We start from the raw sequence: 26,504 nt of genomic DNA, 5'->3' as shown, positions 1-26,504 counted from the left end.
ATTAAATAAACTTTAAATATTTGGACTATCCAAACCTGCATTACGATAAAAGCTGCTGGACATTTATGGTTGTGAAAAATTTGGAAAAATTTAAAGAGTAGGAAACATCTATTTTACACAGTATTTATCATTTGTCGCTGAAGATTTTACCCAAGATTTTAAATAATGTATATCTGCATAAAAAAAAAAAAAAAGCTTTAATGATTTAATGATGACACGATTGCATGGTTAGCCATGGTGTTCCCCATCTACAATTTGACAAAACTCCACTGATGCACAAGTACTGCCTGGTAAGTTACATCACAGACAAGACTCTATAGGCTGACTACAGATGGTGTTTGGAGTCAATTCTGTTTACCTGAAATGGATTCAGCTTTCTCCCTTTCAGAAGACCCGGCCGCGAAGTTAAAGGTGTTGGGCAGGACGCTGAACTTCAAGACTATACCATCACGGTTTACCATCCCGTTGCCTTCCTCATCCATCTCCCTTCCTTGTTGATGTTCAGGCTTTTCAATTGTAACACTGTAACTCCTCTTTATCTCTTCACGTCTACGGCATTCAGTGAGGGCCCTCCTCTTCTTGAGACTCAGAATGTACTTCCTAGTTCTATCAGAGAGCCTCAGTTCTGGGGAAACTGTCTTCTTCTCTTCAGTCCTCTCAATAGACAAAGAAGCAGGTAAACTGCGTCGCCTTCTCATCTTTTTTTTGGAGTGAGTAGCAACTGAACTATTTATAGTTGGAACACTCCTCCGCCATTTTTCATAGATCTTCTGTTTGACAGAGCAGTCCTTTGTGGTATTGGCTGTAGTGATGTCCCTTCCTGAGGAATCCAATTTTACAGAAAGAACTCCAGGAGGTTTGTGTTTCTCATAAGATGCAGTTATTGGAGAAGAAACCAGGCACTTGTCTTTTTTAGAAGAACTTGCCTCTTGCTGTCCAAATAATACTAGTGCTAAAGTTTTCTCCTTGTAAAACAAATTCTGAGCTTCAGAGGTGGGATTTGAGTCTGAGGCAACCGGCAGTCTACATATCTTAGGTTTTTTTAGTGAGTGAAAATAATGTTCAAGACTTCTTTGTCTCTTCTTTTTTTGTCTCTTGCCTTTTGTTTTGTCATCTGGAGCTTTACAAACACTAATGTTTAACATCCGTTTGTCTACATCACTAACTTCTAATTTGGTTTGGTTTTCTGAAGGGGACCTCACATTGCCGTGGGATGTTACAGGAGCATCTTCCTCTTTTTCCAGGTTCGATAACAAATGTGGTTCTTTAGTCCTTGTGTTGTCAGAATCCTCTGTAGATAGCTGGGTACAACTGGCTGAATTGCTCGACTGCACAGGTTCTTTTAACACATCTTCTTGTACATGTTCTATTCCAGTTTCTCTCTTCTTGATTACAAAACTTTGCAAATCTTGGAGAGAAAATTCTGAAGAAATCTCTTTGTCCTTTAGCTCACAAACAACAGCATTTGACTGGCTGCAGGTCTGGACAATGGGCTCAGGTTCGTTATCAAATAATGAAAGAAGTTGGTCATCATCATCAGTCAAATCAATAATATGACTAAGGTGACTGGAAGGTTTAATATTACTAAGAGGAAAATTAACATCCTCTTGGCAAAAGTCAGGGTCAAGTTTAAGGGTATTGGTGGTGCTCTCATTTGCTTTTTTTTTGCTGCCACATTTGCATTTGGACGATAGTTTCACTCCTGCATTAATTTCGACAAATCTTGTAAGGCAGCAGATCTCTTTGAGCTGATTGTCTAAAGACTTCTTCACTTTAAGATTATTTAATGTGGGTCCCATGTCTTCAATTCCGTCCCACTTCCCAGAGCCAGTGACAGTCTCTTTCTCACAACTGGAACTTTTCTGGTTCTTAGGATTTACTTGCTCAAAGATGAGTTTGGCTTCCTCTGGAGGCAAAACTTCTATTTTGAAGGAGTAGCTCGATTCACCAACACTTTTGTCTGAGGACTCCTGAGAGGAAGCAGGTGGGGATTGGGAGATTTGGCTCTCTTTCTCCATGCCAACCGATTCAGACTTGGCTGGATAAAGACCTTTGTTTACTGCCTCATCCACAGTTGGTTCAGGAATGTTATCAATCACTTCGAAATTGTGTCCCTGGCTTTCAGTTTCCTCAACAACAATATGCCGCTTCAAGGCCAGAGGAAAGCCAAACTCTTTATCAATGTCATCAAGCTGATCATTGACATTCAACCACAGAGATTTGTAAGGAGGCTCTGAGGGCATTTCATCATCTTTAAGAATAATGTACCGTTTGAGTTGGTCCTGAAAGTCGGGGGTTACTTGTTTCAGTACAACAGTGCCCTGCTTGATGTGCGTCTCACAGAATTCTTCTACCTCAGAGAGCAAACACTTCTGACAGTCTTTATTGTAGTTAGTAATGACCTCACAGTTTTTGTTCCAGGGAATCATCATTATTTTGATGATACTTGAACACTTTAAATTGTTTATAGGTTTGGGTTGAGCTTCATCCATCTCCAATATCAATTTGGTCAGAGCCTCAGCAGTCCAAGATTTTGCTGGAAGCAATGAAAGTTCATTAAAATTTGGTAACTGAGGCAGAGTCCCTTCAGTGTGCTCTCCAGAACTGGTTACACTTACTGAAACTTCGGATACCTTTTGAACAATTGGTTCATTATCATTCTGGATTAATGTTTCAGCCAAGCTTTCAGTCTCAGAGTCCGAAATTGTTAAAAGAGCTTCATTTGCGTTTGCCTTTTTGGGGGTCACTTGATTCTGATTGGGTTCCCCTCTTCCAAATGTAGTCTCGTTGATTGTTGACAAATCAGTTGAAATGCAGCTTTTCTGTGCATCATCTACAGATTTACAAGTTTCACTACTGGTTGGAGAGTGATACTCTTCCTGCGACAATGGGGGCACAACCGCAATAGCTTTTGTGCCAGGGTGACCAGACATGGAGGAAGCACAGCTGTCATTTTGTTTAAAAGGAGAAGGCATTCCACTGTTATTTGAATGGCTTACTACCATAGCAGGACCGTCTTTTCTCTGCCAAATTACTCTCTCACATTCTGGCACTACATTACTGGGAATTACTTGCCCCCCTTCACTGTTGTTCCTTTCATTGCTGGAGATCATGGCATTTGGTAATGTGTTATGTTGAAACTGTGCATTTCCATTTTTCTGATTAGTTGGCATAACACTTTGAGGAACAGGCAGCCTGGAATGAAGCGGTAAAGACTTGCTAGCATTCAAACTATACATTTCAGAAGGAGCTACATTCTTAGTTTTGACATTTTTATTAGTTGTTGGAGAGACATGTGACCAATAGGGAGGATTGGGTTTGCTGGCATAGGACTGATTTGTACTTTCTGCATGTATATTTTGCCTGTGCATTTGTTGAGGTGTAGTATCAGGGCTTAAAGAACACTTGATTCTTTTTGATTGAAAACTTTTAATTTCACACTGGTTCAATGAATTAATGCTTCTGAAACCCCCATAGTTGTTGTATGAAGGACTGCATCTATTTGAAGGTTGCCGAGATATCTTACCCATGTTAGAAACTGACATGCCCTGTGGATTTGAGGACATGCGTTGAGTACCAACACTGTTGTTCCCAAATGACTGACAGCTTGGCGAGACGTTTTGAGAGTATCCACCCGTAGAAAAACTTTGTCTATGGATCTGGGTTGGACCACCCTGAGCCTGATTATTACTACTGGCTGCAGATCCTGGGATGTTTGTGTTGACCATCTCCTCATAAGCAATCAAGGTAGTAGATGTATATGACGAAATAGCTTTGGTCATCTCTCCATTTGGAGTTCCATGCATGGCCTGCTGGGCCCTGTGCTGTTCAAGAAGGGAAGCATTTCTAGTCCTATTCCTCTCTGCCTCAAAATACACTGGTCGATTGCAGAAATTAGCTGTGTTAGGATTTCTATAAGTGTCATTTGTGTCAACAGGACTATGTAGACTCTGGTTTGAAGAATAGTGCAGAGGATTTTGCATAGTGGCTGACCCAGGTATACAGGTTGTCGGCACAGAGACACTTCCATCCTGGAATTTGTTTACTGTATACTGTGGCTGGCTAAGGATCATTTTAAGGAGGATGTGATCTATTTGTTGTGAAGCCTCTTTAAACTGTGATGGTATATCAGAAGAGTCAGAGCTCTGCAAGCTCATTATTGGTCTGCTATCATTTCCACCATTCTGCGAGGTAAAATATGAACTCCGTGAAACTTTGACTCCTGAGTTTCCCATGTACTGAGGAGTATCAGAGCTTCGCAAGCTTTTCATCTGTCTGTTATTGTTTGCTCCTTTCTGCAATGCAAAATGTGTGCTTTGTGATGGTTGGACTCCTGAGTTACCCATATAATGAGAAGGATCAGAGCTCTGCAAGCGGTTAGACTGTCTGTTATGGTTTGCTTCATTCTGGAATGCCAGATTGGTGCTTTGTGACACTTGGACTTCAGAGTTCCCCTTATATGATGTAGGATCAGGGTTCTGCAACCTTGTCATATTTCTGCTTTGGCTTGTCCCATTCTGCAGTGTGAAATTAGTTCCATGTAGCCCATGGACCCCTGAGTTCACCATGCACTGTTGCATAGTGTTTGCAGACCAAACTGCAGATGAACCTTGGGACAGATGATGAGCAACTTGTGAGGTCTGACGGGCTGATGCAACCTGGGGAGTTTGACTCTTCATCGTTCCAAAGGAATACATTTTTGAATTTTCTTATCCTTCTTTGGGCAATACAATGATCCTGAAAAGAGACAAAATGGAAAAATATAAAAATCACATAATTCCAGTCTTTCAGCAAAACATTGAATCATTTTTAGCTCAATTGAGTAAACTAAATAGGTTAAACCATGCACTGAAAAGAAAACCTTTAAAAGAAATAAAATGCAATTTACGCTGAATTTACAGAATACTACTTTTAATAGGCATTCTAAATAGCTTTTTTCCTCTCCTTTAATTTAGTTTTTGACCCCTTCAAATCATATATCAATTGACTCAGAAATGAATTATTCATTATCTGTTTAATGACCCTGGTCATTAGATAAACTAAAGTATGTGCTCTTAACTTGAGAAAAGAATTTCAGGCATGAGAAAAACATGGCTCCAAAACTGAAAAAGAAAATCCAAATTAATGTTTATTGTAGCCTAATTAAAAAAAAACTAATTTCAAATACTTTAAGTATTTTTGTCATTTTCAAAAAAAAAAAAAAAGACACGCTGGTTAATTTCAGGATGTTTTTTTCAAAGCCAAATTATGACATCACTGTTTCTGTACATTATTTTCATCACAATGGGTATAAAGGACCAAATCTTTTTAACTTGACTGCTTGGATTCAATTTGCTTTTTTGAGAAGGTGCAGCACTAAGAAAAAACTTCAGTTGACTTGAATGTGGAAATGTATAATGTGGAGAAGCTGTGAACAAAAAAAAAAAAAAAAAAAAAAAAAAAAAAAACAGAACAGAGGTAAATAGCACCACCTTTTTTTTGCAGAAGAAGCAACATGTAAGAAATTTAAAATGTTCCCTCGTTACCCCCCCCGTCAGAGATGGGGGGTCTGGAGTCATGTATTTTTTCTGACCAAATGAATCCAATCTGCACAGGTCAAACCAGATTGGACACACCTGGTTCAGTGGCTGGGTAGAGCAAATACATGACAGAGAGATGACTTGTGAAGAAGCAGAGATTAAGGGAGTCAGAGAATGATTATATAGGGTATTTAGTGCTGGTCCTAAAGGTCCCTGAATAGGGTGTGTAACATTAGTTGGCCTGAAAATGGCATATTTTCTGTTCTATGAGCCCTAATGCAAGCCTGGTTAAGAGCCCCAGAATGAAACGACAGGTTTTCTTCCTTTTATGGTATGCTCATGAATATTTAGATGAGCTGTGTGCAGGGGGAATTCAAAATCGTCCTGGATTTTGGTCAACTACAGTGGAGCACGTAGTCGAAACAGGGCGCCGGTGACTGTAACCTGGACAACGGCGGCCCCGTGGTTCCCCCCACCTGCCCGGGGGCAGTGACTACTCCTATCAGGGGTTGGTAAACAACAGTTGGCCTCAGCAGATGGCCGCTCACAATGAGCCCATAAATATATACAGACCACAATTAACACATTGTGAGAAACTCTGGAAAATATTTAATTTCAGTCTTTAATGACAAGAAGCTTTAAAAAATGTTGGAAATTGCTGTGTTTTCTACTTCCGCATGTAGTGTGATGCTATAAGCTTAATTAGGAAGTATAAAAGCTGCAGAGGGTGTGTCCACACATCTCATTTCCACACAGACTGTATGTTGGTGTAGCATAACTAAGGCCCCGTCCACATGAAGTCAAAACGAACACGAAACGCTGATATTTTCCAAAACGTTTGCCGTAAAGACGGAGATGTAAAATAAATGTGAGCGTCCACACGAATGCATGAAAACGCTGCAAAATGTATGCCAGGCCTGTAAGTGGCGCTGTGGTGCCAAAGCAAAAATAAGCGACGAAATGTTGGGCATGCGCACTAATATTTATACATGGTTGCCCTGCGGGTCCATTTTCGTGGTTAAGTCAAATTCAGGTGCTGAACTATGTCGTCGATATTGCTCTGTTCTTCCTGGAGATATTCCAGAAGAAGAAGATTCTGTTGTAAGCCCGACAGCAAGGTGAGTAGCATTAGCAGCAACGGCGCCATTGTTGTTGTGATACTGTGTCGCGCATGCGTGTTTAGAGGCGACGCTATGACGCATGCGTGTAAAAAAAAAAACGCGGTTAGAGCGTAAAGATGGAAACGCAAAAACTGCGTTTCGAAATCTTCCCACTCTGAAGGCTGAATAAAAAAAAGATCGTTTACACACCCCCGAAACGCTGGCTTCGTGTGGATGAGAGGCTGGTTTGGTGAAAAATTTGTGCGTTTAGGCCAGGGTTCGTCTTCGTGTGGACGGGGCCTAAGCTTTTCATGGACAATGTCAGCTAATCTGAGACAAATTTTACGCTAAAACATTTAAGTTGATAATTTGCATTTCTAATTCTTAGGTTTATATGCCAAAAGAATTCAACCTTAACAGTGCAAGCCATCTCTGGTGAAAATTGCTGCAAACAAGCAATTTATATGCATGAAACAAGTGGAGCAGTATGGCAATTGCCATACTGCTACACTTGCGAAAGTAAAATCTGTTGGGCTCTTTTGTGGCATCAAGATAATTATTCTTATTGCCACATTGCCAGACAGGACACTGTTAAAAAAAAAAAAAGAAAAGAAAATTGCTGCAAACAAAAGAAAGTCCACAAAGTGTATTTTCGTACACAGTTTCACTTTTATGGTAGATAAATTCTGTGGCTGTCAGAATTTGTTTTCTTTCTCCCCACATCTGGGGAAAAGAACATTCCTGAAATAACAGTATGTTTAGACGAGCATGCAGGCCAGGAGGACCAATTACGCAGTTGTTCCCCCTCCAACAGCAGTAGGCCAAGAGTTTTGTATAAAGATAAGATTGAAATTCTGCCATTTCCAAGTGAGCCGTCAAGCATTTTTTCAAAACAAGAACCGTTGTATAACTTGTGAGATATTAAGGCCAGACCTACCCACTACAAAAAAATTACGTTCAAGAAATTGTTTGCGGATTGTTGCCAGAAAGTTCCATAGTTCATTAGAAGAGAGTGGACAGGAAAAAATATCCACATACATACCAATAATAAAGGTCTTAGATCAGGGGTCACCAATTAAAAATCAGTGGGGTCCGAATAAAGAACACATTTTTAATTATAATCTGTTACTTTAAACAGAATTTAACAATAAAATGAGGTGTTAATGCTTCCAGCTTATACGTTAGATTTTTTTTTTAAGTAGAGAACAACAATCGTTCATCTTGGTATATAGCCAATTTCTTGATTCACATATTTTATAAGACATCTGAACTGAACATTTGTTACTTTTTGTTTTGTTTTTTATAGGCTAAAGAGAGCAGATGGCCTTAGGCTGCCTGCAAGGCTTTAAAAAAAGGGTTTAAATGGTGACAAATCAATTCTAAAGCACATATCAAGGTGCTCATTTTGAGCCTGGATCCATATTTATTTTTGATTCTGTTCATGGTGGAGAATCCTGCTTCACAGCAGTAAGTTGAGCCAAACGTACTCAAAATGTGCAGGGTCATCTTGGAGCATGCCATTTTACTTTCCTGTCACCAGTTCACCACAATTCTTCCAGCAATCCACTCTCTTCCACTTTTTCTCATCGTCTTCTTTCCCACCACCCAGCTTGCCACAGGTTTGCCTGCAGTGTCTAAAAGTGGCCTGCAGCAGCAGACCAGACTGACACAGCTCATTGGCTAATTTGTATCACAGTTCGGGTGCTCTGGAGGGCTTTACCATACAAACGGGAGAAGCCGCACAAGGGAAATTAGACACTGCCATCGGACAACATGCGGTAATCTATAAAGGTTTTACGTCAGGTTGGGTCCGGATTAGCCAGCAGGTTGGTCCCGATCTGGACGGCTAAACCGTGACCTATGAGTTAGATCCTAAGAATTACAACAACTTTTAGGTGCTCAAGTTATTTTTCATTTTACAACAAAGACAGTTTGCTTTGTCATCTCTTAACCCTTAGCAGATGTTGATACGTTTTAATGAGACACTCAGAATAAAGAATCTACCCCTCCTCTTTTTCAAAGCTGAATAATGTACCCTGTTGAAAAAATTTGTCTCAGCTTCCCCGGGTAACTTCAGATGGAGTGAAATAAAATGACAGACAGCTGAGCTTCTGTTCACCTTTGCAAAGTGGAGAAGAGTTTCAGCCAACATCTGCAAACAGCACTCAGCCCTTCTCCCCGCACAGGCTTGTTTTATGACTTTTTCCTCAGGAAAAATCTTACAATTCGACACAAAGAGTACATATTATTGATCCTGCCTATAGTTTCCGTCTCCATATATAGAGTTGTTTTTCTGGTTTCTACTAAATCAGCTCTGTGTGTGCGAGTAAGGTCATTTTGCCCTCTTATCTAAACATCCCATCCTCCCCTCTACAAGCTTTGTCCCAACACCTGGGACTAGTAAATTTGCTGCCCATCCTTAGATTATACATCGCATATACTCCTCAACCAGCACAGAAAACTGACTGCAACGATAAAAGCGTCTGAAACTGGGTAAGCCATGATAGGAGATGTAATACTTATGCTACACCAGATAGGCAGAGAGACGCTGCTGAAGGTGGCAGGAAGATGGAAAAAAAGAATGCTAAAGAGAGAAAAGTGGCAAAGTGTTCAAGTTTGAATATATCAGTTAATTCAGTAATTTATGAAAAAACAACTCTTTTGTCTGCCATAATATATTCTCCATTTCTGTATTTCAGTACTTGGTCCCCGTCCCTCAACAATGCTGCAGTAATGTTATTTTTCCTTGTGAGACCAACTTATTTTATAGTGTCGTAGAATTTCTCTTCTTAACGACTTAAAAATTGGAACTAGTTTTATAAAAATTCAAAGTTCTCAAAAAGCAAAAAAGTCTTCAACAAAAATCTGAAAAACAGGCAGGAGTCACGGTTTTCCAAGTCCAGAGTGTTTTATTGCAAAACACAGAGCATCCACACTGAGCTGCCCTCCGGAGAACAACTGATAATACAATGAAACAGCTTCCCTTTTATACATTTCGGGCTGTTGGGGCTCCTCCCCCAAGCTCCTCCTTTCTTTTCACCATTTTAGATGCATTTTCTTCAGTTAAGTCTAATTAATTTTATTCTACCGGAGGAAAGTCCTTTTCAAAACATATTTTTTATATATTTATTCAACAAACCCGTTATTACAGATCATGGTTACATCTCTTATAGGTTATGATAACATATATTGCCATTAATACATCACAGTCTTGGTTATTAATGTTTCAGGGGAGAACACAGTCTTAGTTATTAGTGTTTTGAAAAAAAGTTCTCTTCCAGTGAGTCATGAGTATAACTTTCACATCAAACTAGGGTGCTTAAAGTTTCAGTAAAACATCACATTTACTATACCCCGTACTGCTCGGTGTGTGTGTGTTAAAGACGTGTGTGTGTGTGTTAAAGATGACAACTCCATTTATCACAATTAGTTTAACTAAGCTGTGCACTTCTGCACCACTGCACTTCAAACAGGCCTTACGCTGACTCTCTGCAGCTTCTGAGGCATTAATGACCTCAGCCATCTGCCTTTTCGACGCTGTGCTCAGAATTCTTCCCTTCCTTAGAAACCTACACCTGCAAAGCTGCACTTAGAATTTTTTCCACTTAAAGGAGAATTCCGGTTTTTAACACTTTTAGCCCATTTTCTGTAGTGTCCAGGATGAAATCGAATGATCGACACCAAAATTTTGACAATTACTCCGACGTCGAGGTGCTAACGTCTCTGTTAAACACTTTAAAAAACTCTGAAAATGGAATACGAAAGGTGGATTCCTGATTCTCGACGTCGGAGTACACAGAGTGAAGCGAAAAGACTACAACTGTGTAAACAGGCCCCATTTCCGTTTCCGGTGGCAGGGGAATATTGACTATTCCAACAGAACTCAATGGGATTTACAAAATGCTAAATAAAACACTACAGGAACGTTTTTTCTTTACGAAACTTTTTTTGGAACGTCATTGAACAGCGCTGACGACCCGGTGAGTAGCATATTTTAAAAAAAGAAAGTTTAAGGTTGTTTTAAGGACATTATCGGACATGCACTATGAAAGCCATTCTGAAGCAGCCAGGGGGTGATTCTGCATGAGCCAAAAAGCAGAGACAGGACCAATTGTCAAAATTTTGGTGTCGATCATTCGATTTCATCCTGGACACTACAGAAAATGGGCTAAAAGTGTTAAAAACCGGAATTCTCCTTTAATTAACCAGCCTTATCTGTAAAGCTGTATGTGCAGGGTCTCTCACACACAGCTCAGAATTTTTCCATGCTGATGCACAAACGATTAAACCTTTAAAGTAAGCCCTCTATTCAATGTGAAAGATGTTGTGTATATAATTTTAATCATTGGTGCACACTAATTCACTACAATAGCATAAAATAACATCTTATTTTGTTAAACATTATAATCCTCAGCAGGAAAATTATAACTACATTGACTATGAGGACCGCCAATTTTAGGCAAAGGGCATTGCATCTTTGAGTTTTTCTCTGAGCGGAAACACATCCTCCAACTGCGCATGGGCCATGATTGTTTTGGTCAGCACACCCAAAACGCACACAAATTACCCGGATAACAGTGGGAAACAGCATTCTGGGCTCAGACAGTAACAGCGGGAATCAGTGTGAGAACATCTGAAGGAGGAGCACAATAACTGGGACAAGGCAATCTGCTGTGCCGCCCTTTGGAGCTAAGGGACCACAGCGGTAGATTTGAGAAGCCTGCTAGCCAGACAGCGCGCCAGAGCAGTGAGATAAGGCAGCTCAAGAGGACAGCGGAGAAGCACAGCAGTAGATCGGAGAAGCCCACCGAGGAAACAGCGCCACAGGGCAGGGAGAGACTAACTTTATTTCACTAGGAGTTTAAACACCGATATAACATTAACGTCCATGTGTTTTCTCACATGCTCATTACATTTCGATTACAAAGTATGACTAAAAGTAATTTAATGTAATCCTCATGTCTATTCACTGCTAGCCATTTCAAAGAAGTAGGGTTGTCAAAAGTATCAATACTCAAAAAAGTATCGATACTGAAACGTTGTATCCGGATACAATACTCATTTTTAAAAGTATCGATACAGTGCTACCACCAGTTTCACCTAAACAGTCATTCATTTAAAGTGCAGAATAGAGGAAAATGCACTTTCTGAACACTGTATGATTGAATAATTTTGTGCACTATTCAGTTTCAGACTTTTTTTGGTAACAGGTGCAGCTGCTGAGAATTATTTTTGTTTCTTAACCAGTTTGGCTAGTGTCATTGTTATGTGTGCAAAGCATAGCCAAGGAAGGAAAACTTAATTTTAATTTTGTAAGTTTTTTATCAAGCTTGCTTAATACTGTGCACAGCAAACAACCTCAAAATATTGTTCTTATTTTTTATTGTATTTATTTATTGCATTTTAATTATCAAAATATTTCTGTTGAAATGTGTATTGAAAACGGTATAGAGTATCGAATATTTTCCTTAGTATCGGTATAGAGTTGAAAAGTTTAGTATAGTGACAACCTTACTAAGAAGGAAAATAATCATTTAAATAAAGGTTATTGGTTCCAACGCAAGAAAATCATTTAATAAGACATTTGGCCAAATAATGTTTTTTAAAACCACTTGGATTTTTATTGGTTTGAAAACATTCCAATTGCTCTAAATTAGTAAAAAGCTAATTTGATGACATCCCAAATTCTTCCAGATAAACTTTGGTTTTCAAACTAAAATTCCATCTTAAAGTGCAATATGGTTTTCAACCATGTTTCCCCTTCCTCTTTGTACATAGTGGTTTAGTTTCACTAGTTTTAGTCAAGAGTTTTTAACTGAAATATGTTTGACTTGGAGCTGAATGATTTGTTACCAACAGATATTCAAAGTCTACTGGAGGTTCCGGGAGTCTCCCTGATATCGATAGTTATTCACAGATGATAAATTATCACGGATTTTAGACTATGGGAGGTGGTGTTTTTTTTCAATGCGAGTCAGATCGGGCAGGTAATAATTCATGCACCATGTGCAGATTAGAACTATTTCAATTTTGCAAACAACAACAAGAGAGAGCGGGGTGTGGGGAGGAGAGGTTGCTGGTGACACCTGTGCATCATATCTGTCCAAAGCGATGCTCTGCTCAACCAGCGTTCCAGGCGACTGGTTGTCAGGGAGCTGATTGGATCAGTCTGATAAGTTTCTCTGGGTTACTCTCTGGAAGTCACCTAGGTACCACTCAAAGCTGTGCATCCTGTGAAACGGCAGAGGTTGAATCCTCGAGTAAAAAACGAAAATATAGGACTGATTTTACAGCAGAATATACTAAAGTATATCCACGTCTAATCAAGGGGAGGAACAGTGGCGGCTCTAGACCAGATGTACCAGGGGGCCAGGAGGGGGCCAGCACGTTTTCATAGGGCACAGAAAAGCATGAAATAAATAATCAGGGCAAGGGATTCATATATATTAAGAGAGCTGCATGACGTGAAATTTCTTTTCAATTAGGTTCAATAGAAATTCTATTTCTTATGAGGTCAATATACATTTATAATTTAGGAATTTTACATATTTTTGACTTGATTTAAGTTAAAACTACTGTTTTCAATAAATTTGAATTAGAACTCAAGAAAAACTGTTAAATTCATCTGTTAAAAAAAAAAAAAATTTTATCTCCCTGAAATGAGTTTTTGGAACTTGGGATGTCTGTAATAACCTCAGAAGTTTTGGTGAACTTATTCCATGTATGTGCAGAATTATCAGTTTGACCATGATTAGTGATCAAATCACTCATTTATTGTTCTAACACACAGCAAGTAGGGCGTTTGTTCATAAACAATATATCACAGGCCAAATAATGTCTCATTAAAGAAAAGGTATATGCCACCCCTACCGGGGAGGGCAATAAACATCCTATAGTATCAGAACATAATATGGCATCCCAGCTGGCTGGGCATTGAATACAATGGTTATTCACAACAACAGGGTTCATTCATAATATGTTCTCTCAGCTATGATATTGATACAATTTCAATTCACATTCGACAGCAGAAAATATGGATTTAATCATGTAATTGGCAATCGGCAGACACTCTTTATCGGTGCATGTCCAGTTGTAATCCAATTGAGGTGTTGGAGGAAGCTCACAAAAGAAAAAAAAAAAAAAGACAAACCAATAATTAAAAGAATAAAACTAAAGGAATGTGTCTTATGAGGAGCAAATCTCCCAAGGCATCTGCAGTGGCTCACCCTTTAAAAATCTGTTCCTCCTAAAGGCATGAAAGATTTTTTCTTCTGAAAGACTGGCTGACAGTGTAAATGTCACTAATGACCAAGTGTACAAAAATGCTTCCTGGAAAAAGGTTGTTGCAGTTCCTGGACTTCTGCCAAGAGGTTAAAGGGAAATCCCTCCTTGGCATCAGGGCTGTACCATTTTACCCGGTAGGAAAAAAATACATAAAAAAATAGCAGCACAAGTACGAGCACAGATTTCTTTCCCTGCATCTAATCAAACAACTTCACTATGTGCCTCTGTTGACTGCCTTTAAACAACAACACAGAATTAAAATAACTTTCTGGAACGCAACAAAATGTTTTTATTGAATGCATGAGGAATATATATTATGACGGCATAAGGAATGGAGCTATGAAGTCTAAACATTAGCTTTTAACATTTATTCTGATATGCATAGTGTTTAGAGGAAAACGCAAAATCCAAATAAATAATCCAAGAAAATCAGAATTCATATGGCATCCTTGTTATACAGAAGAGGATTAGGGCCACTGAAAAAAAAAAAAAAGTCATGGGGAAAAAAGTCAGAATTCTGACTTTAATCTCAGAATTCTGACTTTTTTCTGTCAGAATTCAGTCTGAATTCTGAGGAGAAAAAAAAAAGTCTGAATTCTGAGGAGAAAAAAAAAAGTCTGAATTCTGAGGAGAAAAAAAAAAGTCAGAATTCTGAGGGGAAAAAAAAGTCAGAATTCTGAGGGGAAAAAAAGTCAGAATTCTGAGGGGAAAAAAAGTCAGAATTCTGAGAAGAAAAAAAAGTCAGAATTCTGAGAAGAAAAAAAAGTCAGAATTCTGAGAAGAAAAAAAAAGTCAGAATTCTGAGAAGAAAAAAAAGTCAGAATTCTGAGATTAAAGTCAGAATTCTGAAATTAAAGTCAAAATTCTGACTTTTTCCCCCCATACTATACTGAAATAAAATAAAAAAAAATCTGTTAACTTTTTTTTTTTTTTTTTTTTTTTTTTTCAGTGGCCCTAATCCTCTTCCGTATTGTTATGACTGGTCTGAAGAAAAATGACTGCAATAAAATGCCATATGAAAAAGGTTAGGCTAAAACCGTCATAAACTATTCATATAAGAAAGGGTCTATACTTCCCTTTTAGTAGGAGATTTTCATGGGAAAAAAAAAAAAAAAGACAGCCTCAAGAAACATGAATAATTGCCCAGGTTAATGGGAATTTTAAAAGGTGCCATTTAAGAAAATTCATAGTGGCCCTATATTTTTTTATTTAAGTGCACTGGTGCTTCTGTTAAAAAAGCCAAAGGTACAGCCCTGCTTGACATAGAAGCATACCTGTCCCAACAGGTACAAGTCCTTATCATGTGCCTTAATTATGTACCCAGATATCTAGTTGTGTTGAAGCATGTTTTGAAGAGTAAATTTGATCCTCTTTCAAATTGAAATGCAACTGCTAGAAGAAGAAATCTACATTATGATCAATCATTAGGAGTTCAAATACCTGAAACTTTGCCTCTTATTTTATGAAACTCATCTTCCCCTTAAATTTGTCAGTACATCAACTCAGAGCAAGCTCTACAACACACCAAAAACCATAGGCTACAGATACACTATATTGCCAAAAGTATTTGCTCACCTGCCTTGACTCACATATGAGCTTAAGTGACATCCCGTTCCTAATCCATAGGGTTCAATATGACGTCGGTCCACCCTTTGCAGCTAGAACAGCTTCAACTCTTCTGGGAAGGCTGTCCACAAGGTTTAGGAGTGTGTTTATGGGAATTTTTGACCATTCTTCCAGAAGCGCATTTGTGAGGTCGCACACTGATGTTGGACGAGAAGGCCTGGCTCTCAGTCTCCGCTCTAATTCATCCCAAAGGTGTTCTATCGGGTTGAGGTCAGGACTCTGTGCAGGCCAGTCAAGTTCATCCACACCAGACTCTGTCATCCATGTCTTTATGGACCTTGCTTTGTGCACTGGTGCACAGTCATGTTGGAAGAGGAAGGGGCCAGCTCCAAACTGTTCCCACAAAGTTGGGAGCATGGAATTGTCCAAAATGTCTTGGTATGCTGAAGCATTCAGAGTTCCTTTCACTGGAACTAAGGGGCCAAGCCCAGCTCCTGAAAAACAACCTCACACCATAATCCCCCCTCCACCAAACTTTACACTTGGCACAATGCAGTCAGACAAGTACCGTTCTCCTGGCAACCGCCAAACCCAGACCCGTCCATCAGATTGCCAGATGGAGAAGCGCGATTCGTCACTCCAGAGAACGCGTCTCCACTGCTCTAGAGTCCAGTGGCGGCGTGCTTTACACCACCGCATCCGACGCTTTGCATTGCACTTGGTGATGTATGGCTTGGATGCAGCTGCTCGACCATGGAAACCCATTCCATGAAGCTCTCTGCGCACTGTTCTTGAGCTAATCTGAAGGCCACATGAAGTTTGGAGGTCTGTAGTGATTGACTCTGCAGAAAGTTGGCGACCTCTTCGCACTATGCGCGTCAGCATCCGCTGACCCCGCTCCGTCAGTTTACGTGGCCTACCACTTCGTGGCTGAGTTGCTGTCGTTCCCAAACACTTCCATTTTCTTATAATACAGCTGACAGTTGACTGTGGAATATTTAGGAGCGAGGAAATTTCACGACTGGATTTGTTGCACAGGTGGCATCCTATCACAGTTCCACGCTGGAATTCACTGAGCTCCTGAGAGCGACCCATTCTTTCACAAATGTTTGTAAAAACAGTCTGCATGCCTAGGTGCTTGAATTTATACACCTGTGGCCATGGAAGTGATTGGAACACCTGATTCCAATAATTTGGATGGGTGAGCAAATACTTTTGGCAATATAGTGTATATGCTTCAGTGCAGTGCTCTCAACTGTGGCCCTTTGAGCCCACAGTAAGGAATTCTTTAAGGTGGGTAAGATGAGTTGATGAGGAGTAGTTAGGTCCAAAAATGTAGGTTCGTAAAAGAGGAACTGAGTCTACACAGAAAAGGGATTCAACAGCTTCTGCAGAAGGAGAGAGTTACACCCAACTCACTACACTCTCCCGGACTTCCTCTGCAGAGCCTTTTTATTAGTAGATCATAACACATGGGGTGGGTTACAAAACAGAGTGTTCCTCTGACAAGGCAATTGATCAGGTCATAGGACAGAATGCTCCTCTGATTGAATCACAGAACTGTGGTCTTCTGATAACTGATTAGCCTTGCACAAACATCAGTCATTTTCCACCACCGTTGCATGACAGTTTGCAGTAAACAGAGTGAAGCATTTCATTTCTCCAATGTTTCATATGTACGCACATTAACTTTATAATCATCATTAAATAAAGCTAACAGGAGTCATGAAGCATTACGACACATTGTCAAACTAAACTGATACCAAGTTAATACTGTGTCACTCAACCCTGACACCTGCTTGACCTTCAAATACCCTACATGCAGACCATTTGAGAGCCTAAACTGACACTGATTTGATGACCTAGGACTATTTCAGTTAAATCAGCCCTTTAAAGCAATCTTTGAGAAAAATTGAAGAAGCTTCTGTTGCCTTTATAAAAAATGTGTTTTCTTTAAAAAAAAAAAAGATAAATAAAAACTAAATATGTATATGTTTTCAACGAACAGACTTTTTAAAAACTTTTCAGCTCTTTTGTGCCTTTTAATTTATTTTACTATGTTCCAACCATGGGACAATTTAATCTTTATTGAACATGCAACACAGAGCTGGTTTCCTTACATACTCAGAGGAAATGGTGGAGCTGAGAACAATGGGTCATCCCGGTATACAACATGCCATTCTGGAGGAGCTGAGGATGAAATACAGGGGCTGCAATGGCAGTGCTAAGCTTAAGGCTAGGCTAGCTGAGAATCTGAGGCGCTACAAACCATTGATTCCCTCCATAATCACGGGGAATGCAGGGTTGTCAACTCTCACCAATTGGGAGTGAGACTCACCCATCTCGGTGTCTTCACACACTCTCACTCCATATTGCCAATTTCTCACACTAAAAAATGACAAGACATTACAACTCAACTCCATTCCACTTATGTATAAAAATACCATGGTGATCAAAATCCAGTCCGCATGTTTAATATAACCGTAGTGCTAACACACAATGACATGCCAGGTTCATATCCAGTCCGTATTGCCATCTATTCACTGAACCAGATAGTGAAAAAAAAGACAGGCATTTGATTTTAATTTTTATCTAATCCCATCTGGACTAGGATAATTCTCTTTGTAAATTATTGAACATTTTAAGCAATCTAGTACTTGAGTAAATAGGAATAAAAAAAATAGAGCAGATAGCTTAAATTGACTGAGTGTAGGATCACATGAAATGTTTTTTTCTTTACATAGTGCTTTTTTTAGTCCCAGTTTTAGTTAAATAATTATTGCTCAGTCTAGTTTAATAATCTCCCATTGGAATTTAGGAGTAATTAAACCACACAAATATTTTAACTCTTAAAATTTTCAGGTTTGCCTCACAAACCCATAGCAGCTCAACAAAAAGAAAAAGAACCATTTCATTTTATTTTGCAAAAAGATCAGCCACCCAAGAAAAGACCAACCACATCCAGAGAGGATGTGCAGAGCAGCTCATTTATCCAGGATTCTTAAAGAGAGAACCACAGGGATGTTCTCATTTTATTATTTCTTATCTTATTAATTTCTCCTTTTTTTGGTCCATTGAATATGTTGAATAACTTTAAATAACTTAATTTCCATCACATTTTCCAAATGAAACACACAGAAGTGCTGTCTGGTGTCATGATGAATTGTTTAGCTGTTTTGCCAATGTAAAAAAAAAAAAAAATGACAATGAATGAAGCTTTATAATCCTTAGCCTATAACCAAATATTCATACACAGGGCCGGATCTATCAAAGGTTTGCGTGTATTAAAACGTGAGCTATTTCACTGCGCACGCTAAAAAATGTACAAACTGATCTATCAACAGCGTGCTAAAAGCATTTGGTCTTTAAAACGTGCTAAATAGCGCCTCTGATCCATTTAGTACTTTTCTGCAATGAATATGCAATATGGGGCGTTTACACGCTAAAGTGCGTCTTGTGGGAGAAGAACATGTAAATATATTAATTTAGCACTCGCAAAGTGATTTATCAAACTTGAACGCAATTTTGCTAACGGTATCTGACTATATTTAACACGTTTCAAAAGAAGGTGCAAATGGTCTGTATGCGTAATTGCGCACACATGGCAGCGGTTATTGTCGCAAGAAGGAGACATGGAAATAAAGCAAGGAGACGCAGAGAACGCATTTTTTCACTCCGTGTGAATATTTTTGCAATGAACGAGGAAACGATCATCAAAACATTTCGTTTATCCAGCATTTCCATTTTGGAGCTGTTGGAGGAACTCCGAATGGATTTGGAGCCAGCCACAAGGAGGACCCACGCAATACCAGATATCACAAAACTCCTTGCAACATTGCACTTTTTTGCATCTGGGTCATTCCAGCGTACGGTTGCAGCGTGAGCTGGGATCTCCCAATCTCGTTTTTTCAGAAGTGCTGTCTGACAGGGTCGGGGTTCTCCCCCTGCGCCTGTGGAGCAACGTGCCAAATGCTGCGGGATCTCATCCACAGTCACAGGCCAATACAAAACACCTGTTTTTTTTGTTTGTTTTTTTTTACTGCAGCACATACCACCTTAGGGAATAAAGGTTGCCAATTTTTTATATATATATATATATATATATATATTTTTTTTTTTTTTTTTTTTTTTTACTTATTTATTTTTTTTGTTGGGGGTCACTAAGATTTAAATTTCTTAATGCACTAGTTTGTACAGACTACAAACTACTTTGCCGCAAACCACAAAACGCGCAAAACCATCATTTAAATAGGGCGTCTCCAACAGTTTTGCACCTTCCACCAGTTACGCAATCACTCTTGTTAAATCACCCGCAAACCATGGTTCAGCCCCTCGCGCAAAATTCCAGTTTGCGAGCGCAAATTACTGCACGCAAAATTGGATCTTGATAAATCCGGCCCACAGTGTAGTTGGCATAGGTTTCAATTGCACTGGTTCCTGTATCAGTGCCAGCAATCCAGTAAGAACTTGTCAGTTCCCCATTGTTTATTTTACTTGAACTGCAGAGAAGAATTTTGAAAAAGTTGTGAAATTCTTCGTTTACAGTTTATGTAAGATGCAAGTATTTTAGTAGAGCCCATTCTGCTTTACTTCAATCTCAAAACACCCACATATAGAAAATAATGTATATTGTGAGAAAAATGCTCCACATAACTATGGATCACTTGTTATTCAGTAAAATTAACTGTTCCATAAAAATTCCACATATTGCCACTTTCTTTCAGTTAAATCCTCCAACCTATGGCTGCACGTGTCCTCATCTAACCCTGACAGGGTTTCCTGTCCAAACCATTTCAAAATCTCACCCCAAGGTTGGGTGAAAAGTCTGCAGCCCTGGGAATGTGAACTCACCGTTTAACAAGATGGATGAGCTGACTGCACTGAAAAACCAGCAGATTTTATAGAGAAAGCAGCCTGCTCATCTTTAAGGAGACATGGATAAACTACCGCGTACTGGACGCTAATTTGGACCTGCTGGGATTCACTGCGTTAAGAGCCGACAGACACTAAAACAATAGGGGGCCTGATCATGTTTGTGAACCACTGCTGGTGTAACCCATGACACATCTCAGAAAAGACTGTTACGCTGCCTGGACCTCGAGCTGTTAGCCATTTGCCTAGGGCCATATCATCTGCCAAGGGAATTAAGTCACGTGATCATCATCTGTGTTTACATTTCTCTGAGAGTGGACGCAGCAGCTGTCTGTGAGGAGATACACACTATCACAGCCTGGCTACAGACTCAGCACCCTAACACATTTATGATTATTTTGGGTGACTTAACAATGCAACTTTGGACTCTGCCCGTTTTCCATCAGGCTGTTGACTGTCCAACCATAAAAAAACACGACAATCGACCTCCTGTATGCTAATGTGAAGGATGCATACAGAGGCCACATCCCTCCCCCCACACGGTAAGCTGGATAACTACTTTGTTCACCTACAGCCAACAGCCGCATTTACACTACCCTTTTGAAACTGTGCCGAGATCAGTCCGTGCATTGTAACAGAGATAAATGTTGAGTGTAAATGGCATGCACAACTTAACTGGACCGTGGCAGACACAACCGAACTGCTCTAACACGGTACTAGTTCATCAGTTGGTCTCGGCGCGATTCAGTTCTGGCTCAGATCTCAAATAACAAAAAGCACATGAGCAGACCGCGTCTGCTCCTTACAGTCAGCCTCCGTAATCAGGAAATTTCAGACACTCATAAAAATACTAGTTTCCCTACCGTGCTGTAGTGAATTAATACTGCACCATGAATAGAATATAGTGGATAAATGTCTCACAATAAATATATTCGTGTTATAATGGTCAAATGGTGTGCTTCAACATGTATCTAAAAAAAGTAATATGTGCATGGCTGTTTGAAGTCTAAGAAAAGTAATATGTGCATGGCTGTTTGAAGGTTGAGATAAGATTAGGAGGGACGAAATATGGAATTGGAAAAACCCAAGGTTTTGATGTATGCATTGGGAAAACCCAAGGATGAGTTATTTTGACATGTCAAGGTTAAACAACAAAGCTATGCCGCTGTGTGATGTTTTAATGGTCAAACAACAAAAGTTATGCCGCTGTGTGATTTTTTTAATGAAACGTTGTTTTGACATATCAATGATAAACATCAAAGTTATGCTGATATGTGAAGTTTTTAATGAAACTACAATGTGTATCACCATGGCCTTCAAAGGGGCAAGGCTTTGACTAAAATATATAAAAATTGTACTTTTCCACCGGTAAGTAAAAAGATATTGGAAATACCTGTGGAAAAGTACCTAAAATTACGTAAAAATAGGAGGAGTGACAAGCCGTGGGTAACAAGGGAAGTCAAAGCTGTCCTAAATGGGAGGAAGGCTGCCTTCAGGAGAAAAGACAAGGAGGCCATGACAGCAGCACAGCAGGAGGTATAACACTGTACAAGGGAAGCCAAAGACAGCTACAAGACAAAGGTTAAACAGAAGCTGAGGGAAGGATAACCCCAGGCTCACACCGACTCCGGTCCTACCGTTGCGGTGCGGTGGGTGCGGCGCTGCAGTGATTCAAAGTCATTAAAAAGACGTGAACCTCTCTCACCGGCTGCGGTTACCGAGACACTCCGGCGCTGCAGAAAATTCCGCAAGACAGCTATCCTTGCAGTGTGCCGGAGCCCTCCGCAACAAGCTCTCGCAAATATCCTTATTTGGGCCGTGTTATCGCGTGAAGTTACGTGAACTCAAGTGAACTTCTGTTTTACGCGAGTTAAATCTCTGGACCTGTTGCCGGAGCCGCAGAGCTGCACCGCACCGTAGTCAAAAGGGCGGTGTGAGAGGGGGTGTGCGGGAGTTGCGGTCTCCGCCGGCTCGGTAACTGCACCGGAGCCAGTGTGAGCAAGGGGTTAGATCAGAGCAATCTGGAAAGGTTTGAGAACCATCACATGCCACGACACAAAGAACAGGGTCGTTGAAGGGACAAATTAAGAGGGCAAATGACCTGAACAAGTTCTTCAACAAGTGTGAAAAGTCTGTCAATGCATTCATCTTCCCTTCCCCCAACAATTTACCTCCACCATCTTTATCTCCTCTTGCCCCCAGCACTCACCACATCCAGCTGCAGGAGGTTCTGAATCCCTACAATTGTTTGGGTTTTGGTTTTTTTGCCTGTCTGTCAAAGCAGACAAAAAGCAGAAAAAAAAAGTAGTAACAGCAGTTCAAAGACACATGGAGACTGGAGGAGCAGAAGGGGAGAGAATGAGGCTGTAGATTGAAAATGCAGTTATTTTGTTTAATGTGAGCAGGGGCGGTGCTAGATGGGGGGCCAAGGCCAAATTTGGCCACCCCTACCATTTTCTTCCCTCTGATACAGATGGTGGCAGCAGTAATACTCTCAAGTAGAATGTTCAAAACATTTACATTTTTCATATATTAGCAATTACTTGTAAACAAACACTATAGTCTATTATGCACATCAATATACTAACACTAAAGATAAGTGCAATAGCCAGGCTGTTTTCAGAACGCTTATATATATATATATATATATATATACACACACACATATTGTGGAATGGTATTTTTCGGTAACCTGTTTGTCAGTGATTTTAAAGTCTGTTTCTTCTCTTTTCCTCAATAAAAATGATTACTTAGAAGCCTTGCTGAGATGAAAGGAAAGTAGGGGCTTTTGAAAGGAAGTTTCCCCTTAGGTTAGATAAGGGGGGAACAAGTCAAGATTCTCACGTCCTGGTGTGAACAGAAAACAATTGTCATCTCTGTCCTTTGATGAGCTAAAGTGTTTTCTCTTGGGAAATGTTAAAGCTAAAGTCTGTAAGTTTTTAAAAATCACTTTTTTGTCATATTGGCTTAAACTGTCCCTATGCCCAGACAGCAGTACATGTGATATGTAACCTGTGAAAAAAAAAAAACTGCTTCAATTGGTCCCGCATACTGCCTGTATTTCAATCTGGAAAGAATATTTCGGGACGAGTCAAAACAACCAATCACAGCCAGAGTAGCGTCTGATGGAGTGTCAATCACAGCTCACACACGCTGAATCACGCCCCCCCACCGCTTAACCTGCCGCTGCCGCCCGGCTGCCGCAGTCAGGAGGACGCGCATGGAAGTCATGGCGGAGCGACAGCCACCAGCGAAAGAGAAACTGCCCTTACTGCCCCTGCCGACAACTGCTTACACGGCAAACTTCGGTATAACCAGCATCTTACATCTAGCTGCTTGGAGGTGAGTGTTCTCGCTCTTACCGGTTCACACTCCATGCCGCGTACGCTGCTTGGACGCTTCGGGTCGCATGCGGTAGCCGCGCAGATGCTGTGAGAGGGGTGGAGCTTGGAGGTGGGGCATGAGTGAAGCAGAGAGGGTGGGGGAGTGGCGTGAAACCTGTTTTTCTTTAAATTTTCAGTCGAAGTCTGCTCTCTTCTCAATGTTACAGACTGCAGCTTTAAGGTGTGGGTAGTCCCCTTTTTATGCAGGGGTTGGCATGCTGCAGCCTCAGAACATCACTGAGCTGCATTTAGGCTGGTTGTATGTTCTCCTTTGCAAAGTGAAATTAAAGCCTTTTCTTCCTATAATATCAACTCTCAGCGCTCATATTTTTTTTTAACTCGACAATATATATACACACACACATACATATAATATATATATTATATGTGTGTGTGTGTGTGTGTGTGTGAGTGTGTGTGTGTAAGTCATCTAGGAGTCTTTGGTTAAAGAATTTTATCCACTATACCTTTTTTTCTAGGAAGCATAAATGTTTAAATATATGCATCTATTTGTTAGCAAAGGCTTTTGGAAAGTATAGTTAGTCTTTATTTAGAAAATATGGATGTGGATGTTTTGCTCGTTAAATTTCCTTTTGGAACAGTATATCACAGTTTCTTCAGCTTTATGTTATTTGTCCTTGTGTTCTGGAAGTAAATATCTTAAACTATAGATGTTATTCACTCTTGTTACACTTAAATGCTTTTAGAAATAATTGTTTCACGTGACTGTGTTTTCTAACAGAAGATTCACCAAAGCCCAACTCAGTCAAGTGGAATTTTAACACTAAAGCATCAAACCCTGCAGCTTTTGACTGTTTGTGCCAAGTTGTCAATCTTGTTGACATTAAATGTAACTGCTTTCGGTTCAGAGAGACAGCAGAGAATCCCCAGGTGTAACTGCATGTTTTTAATATGTTAACATATCTACGGTCAGAAAAAAAAAACAAAAAAAACAAAAAAACACACAGCATAAAACTGAAGAAATTATTCAGTTAAGTCAAATATGTGGAAAGAAAAAAAAATAGAAATATCCATCAGAATTACAAGCATCATTAGAAATAAGCGTATGCGTTACTACCGTAATTCTTAATGTTTGCGGGACCTAAAGAAGCGCGTGAGGACTCTCGAGGCTTGCTTCACGAAGGATAAATGACGGTAATCAGAAAAAAAGCAGTTTACCATTATCTGCACGTTAAAATCACATGTTTAGACAAGCAATGCATAATCAGTTAAATTTAGTTTCTAAGTACCTACAGTCTTGTAGGAGAATTCATATATTTGTATATTTGTCTGCACCATCAACTCAAACTCCTTATAAGTAAACCTGATTCTGATAATCTGTTAAGTGGGAGTTGCTCTTTTAGTTCTTCTACAACCTTTCAGGGTAGGTGTGTTAAGGATCATTATTGAAAGAAAGAAAAAAAAAACATAAACCCCCACAAGAATGCGTCTGCTTATCTGCATGGGACTGACACTGAAACAACCCAAATCAGACATATATATATATATAATATTTATTATTAATTATTATGCGGATGATTTGGTAATCTTATGCCCATATAGTGCGGGCCTTCAACAATTACTAAGGGTCTGTTCCCAATATGGATGTGATTTTGATGTCAAATATAACGCTAAGAAAAGCAATGTCATGATTGTTAGAAGTAGAGCAGATAAGCATCTGATAACCCCTGACTTCTCTTTATCTGGCATTGTCCTCAATATATGCAATGAAATTAAATATCTGGGACATTACATAACTGATGACCTATCTGATGATCGTGACATTTGTAGGCAGTATTGCATGATGTATGCACAGGCTAATACTTTGATCAGAAAGTTTGGTATGTGTTCATCCTCTGTGAAAGTAGCTCTTTTTAAAGTTTTTTGCACTTCATTTTACACAGCCCATCTATGGCGAAGATATAAAAAAAGTAGCCTGCAGAAACTTTATGTGGCATACAATGATGGCCTGAGGCTCCTACTCAAAGTGCCTAGATGGAGCAGTGCTAGCCACATGTTTGCACATAACGCTGTTCCCACATGTGCAGCTGCGCTCAGGAATCTCATGTATAAATGTATGTGTAGATTATCCGTGTCATACAATAATATAATAGCAATTTTAGTAAACCCTGTTTTTAGTACAGTGAGATTTTTCTCAAGATTGTGGAAACATTGGCGTCATCACTTATTTGTGGCTCAGTGACTGTCATGCTTCTTTTTGTTTTCTTTTTCTTTTGTTTTTACTATGGACCTCTTTTGTGTCTGAAATAAAGATTGATTGATTGATTGATCTACTCCAAGGCGTGGATAAGCGACTTACAGTTCCGCTGCGATGCTGCGCTTTCAGACATCCGTTCTCTTCCTTTCGGCTGCCTTCTCCATGAGCTGTTTGCAGATGATGGTGCGTCACGCACCATGGTTATGGATCCTTCCCTTTGTTACCCATCCGTGTTCAAAGTCTGCGCTTTTAAAGTATTCCGTTGTCTTTTGCTGCGTTCGCTAGGACGATCCACTTCCATCAAGGAAACTGCGAGAAGTCTTTTTCAATCAGCGGAAGGGAAAGTAAAGAAACTCCCCTATATTTTTAGGGGTGCGGTTTATTTTAAACTGGGTTGGGCCAAATCGACCCCCTTTCAACTTTTCCTAATATACTAAATCCATCAAGTTAAGGGCCAAAAAAAACAACAACAAAAAACAACGAAAATATTTAAACTGTTCTTCTTCTTCTTCTATTGAGTTTTCTGGCAGTTTGCATCCTGTGTGCATTACCGCCATCAACT

The 26,504-nt window shown here is 39.7% G+C and overlaps 1 protein-coding gene across 1 annotated transcript in view; it reads right to left on the bottom strand.

The window, feature by feature from the left end:
• Window positions 1–26,093, bottom strand: part of si:ch211-106e7.2 — a 28,438-nt gene extending 2,345 nt beyond the window's left edge. Inside the window, exons 1-2 of the mRNA XM_038305502.1 lie at window positions 26,045–26,093; window positions 359–4,737 (exon numbers count right to left, since the gene is read on the bottom strand). Coding sequence (XP_038161430.1) covers window positions 359–4,697 — 4,339 coding nt within the window. The 5' untranslated portion in view covers window positions 4,698–4,737; window positions 26,045–26,093. The remainder of the gene's footprint in view (window positions 1–358; window positions 4,738–26,044) is intronic.
• Window positions 26,094–26,504: the final 411 nt, after the last annotated feature.

The sequence above is a fragment of the Cyprinodon tularosa genome, unplaced genomic scaffold (assembly GCF_016077235.1).
Source record: "Cyprinodon tularosa strain WSP-4 unplaced genomic scaffold, ASM1607723v1 ctg56, whole genome shotgun sequence".
NCBI lineage: Eukaryota > Metazoa > Chordata > Actinopteri > Cyprinodontiformes > Cyprinodontidae > Cyprinodon > Cyprinodon tularosa.
This window is presented reverse-complemented; position numbering and strand designations above follow the sequence as displayed.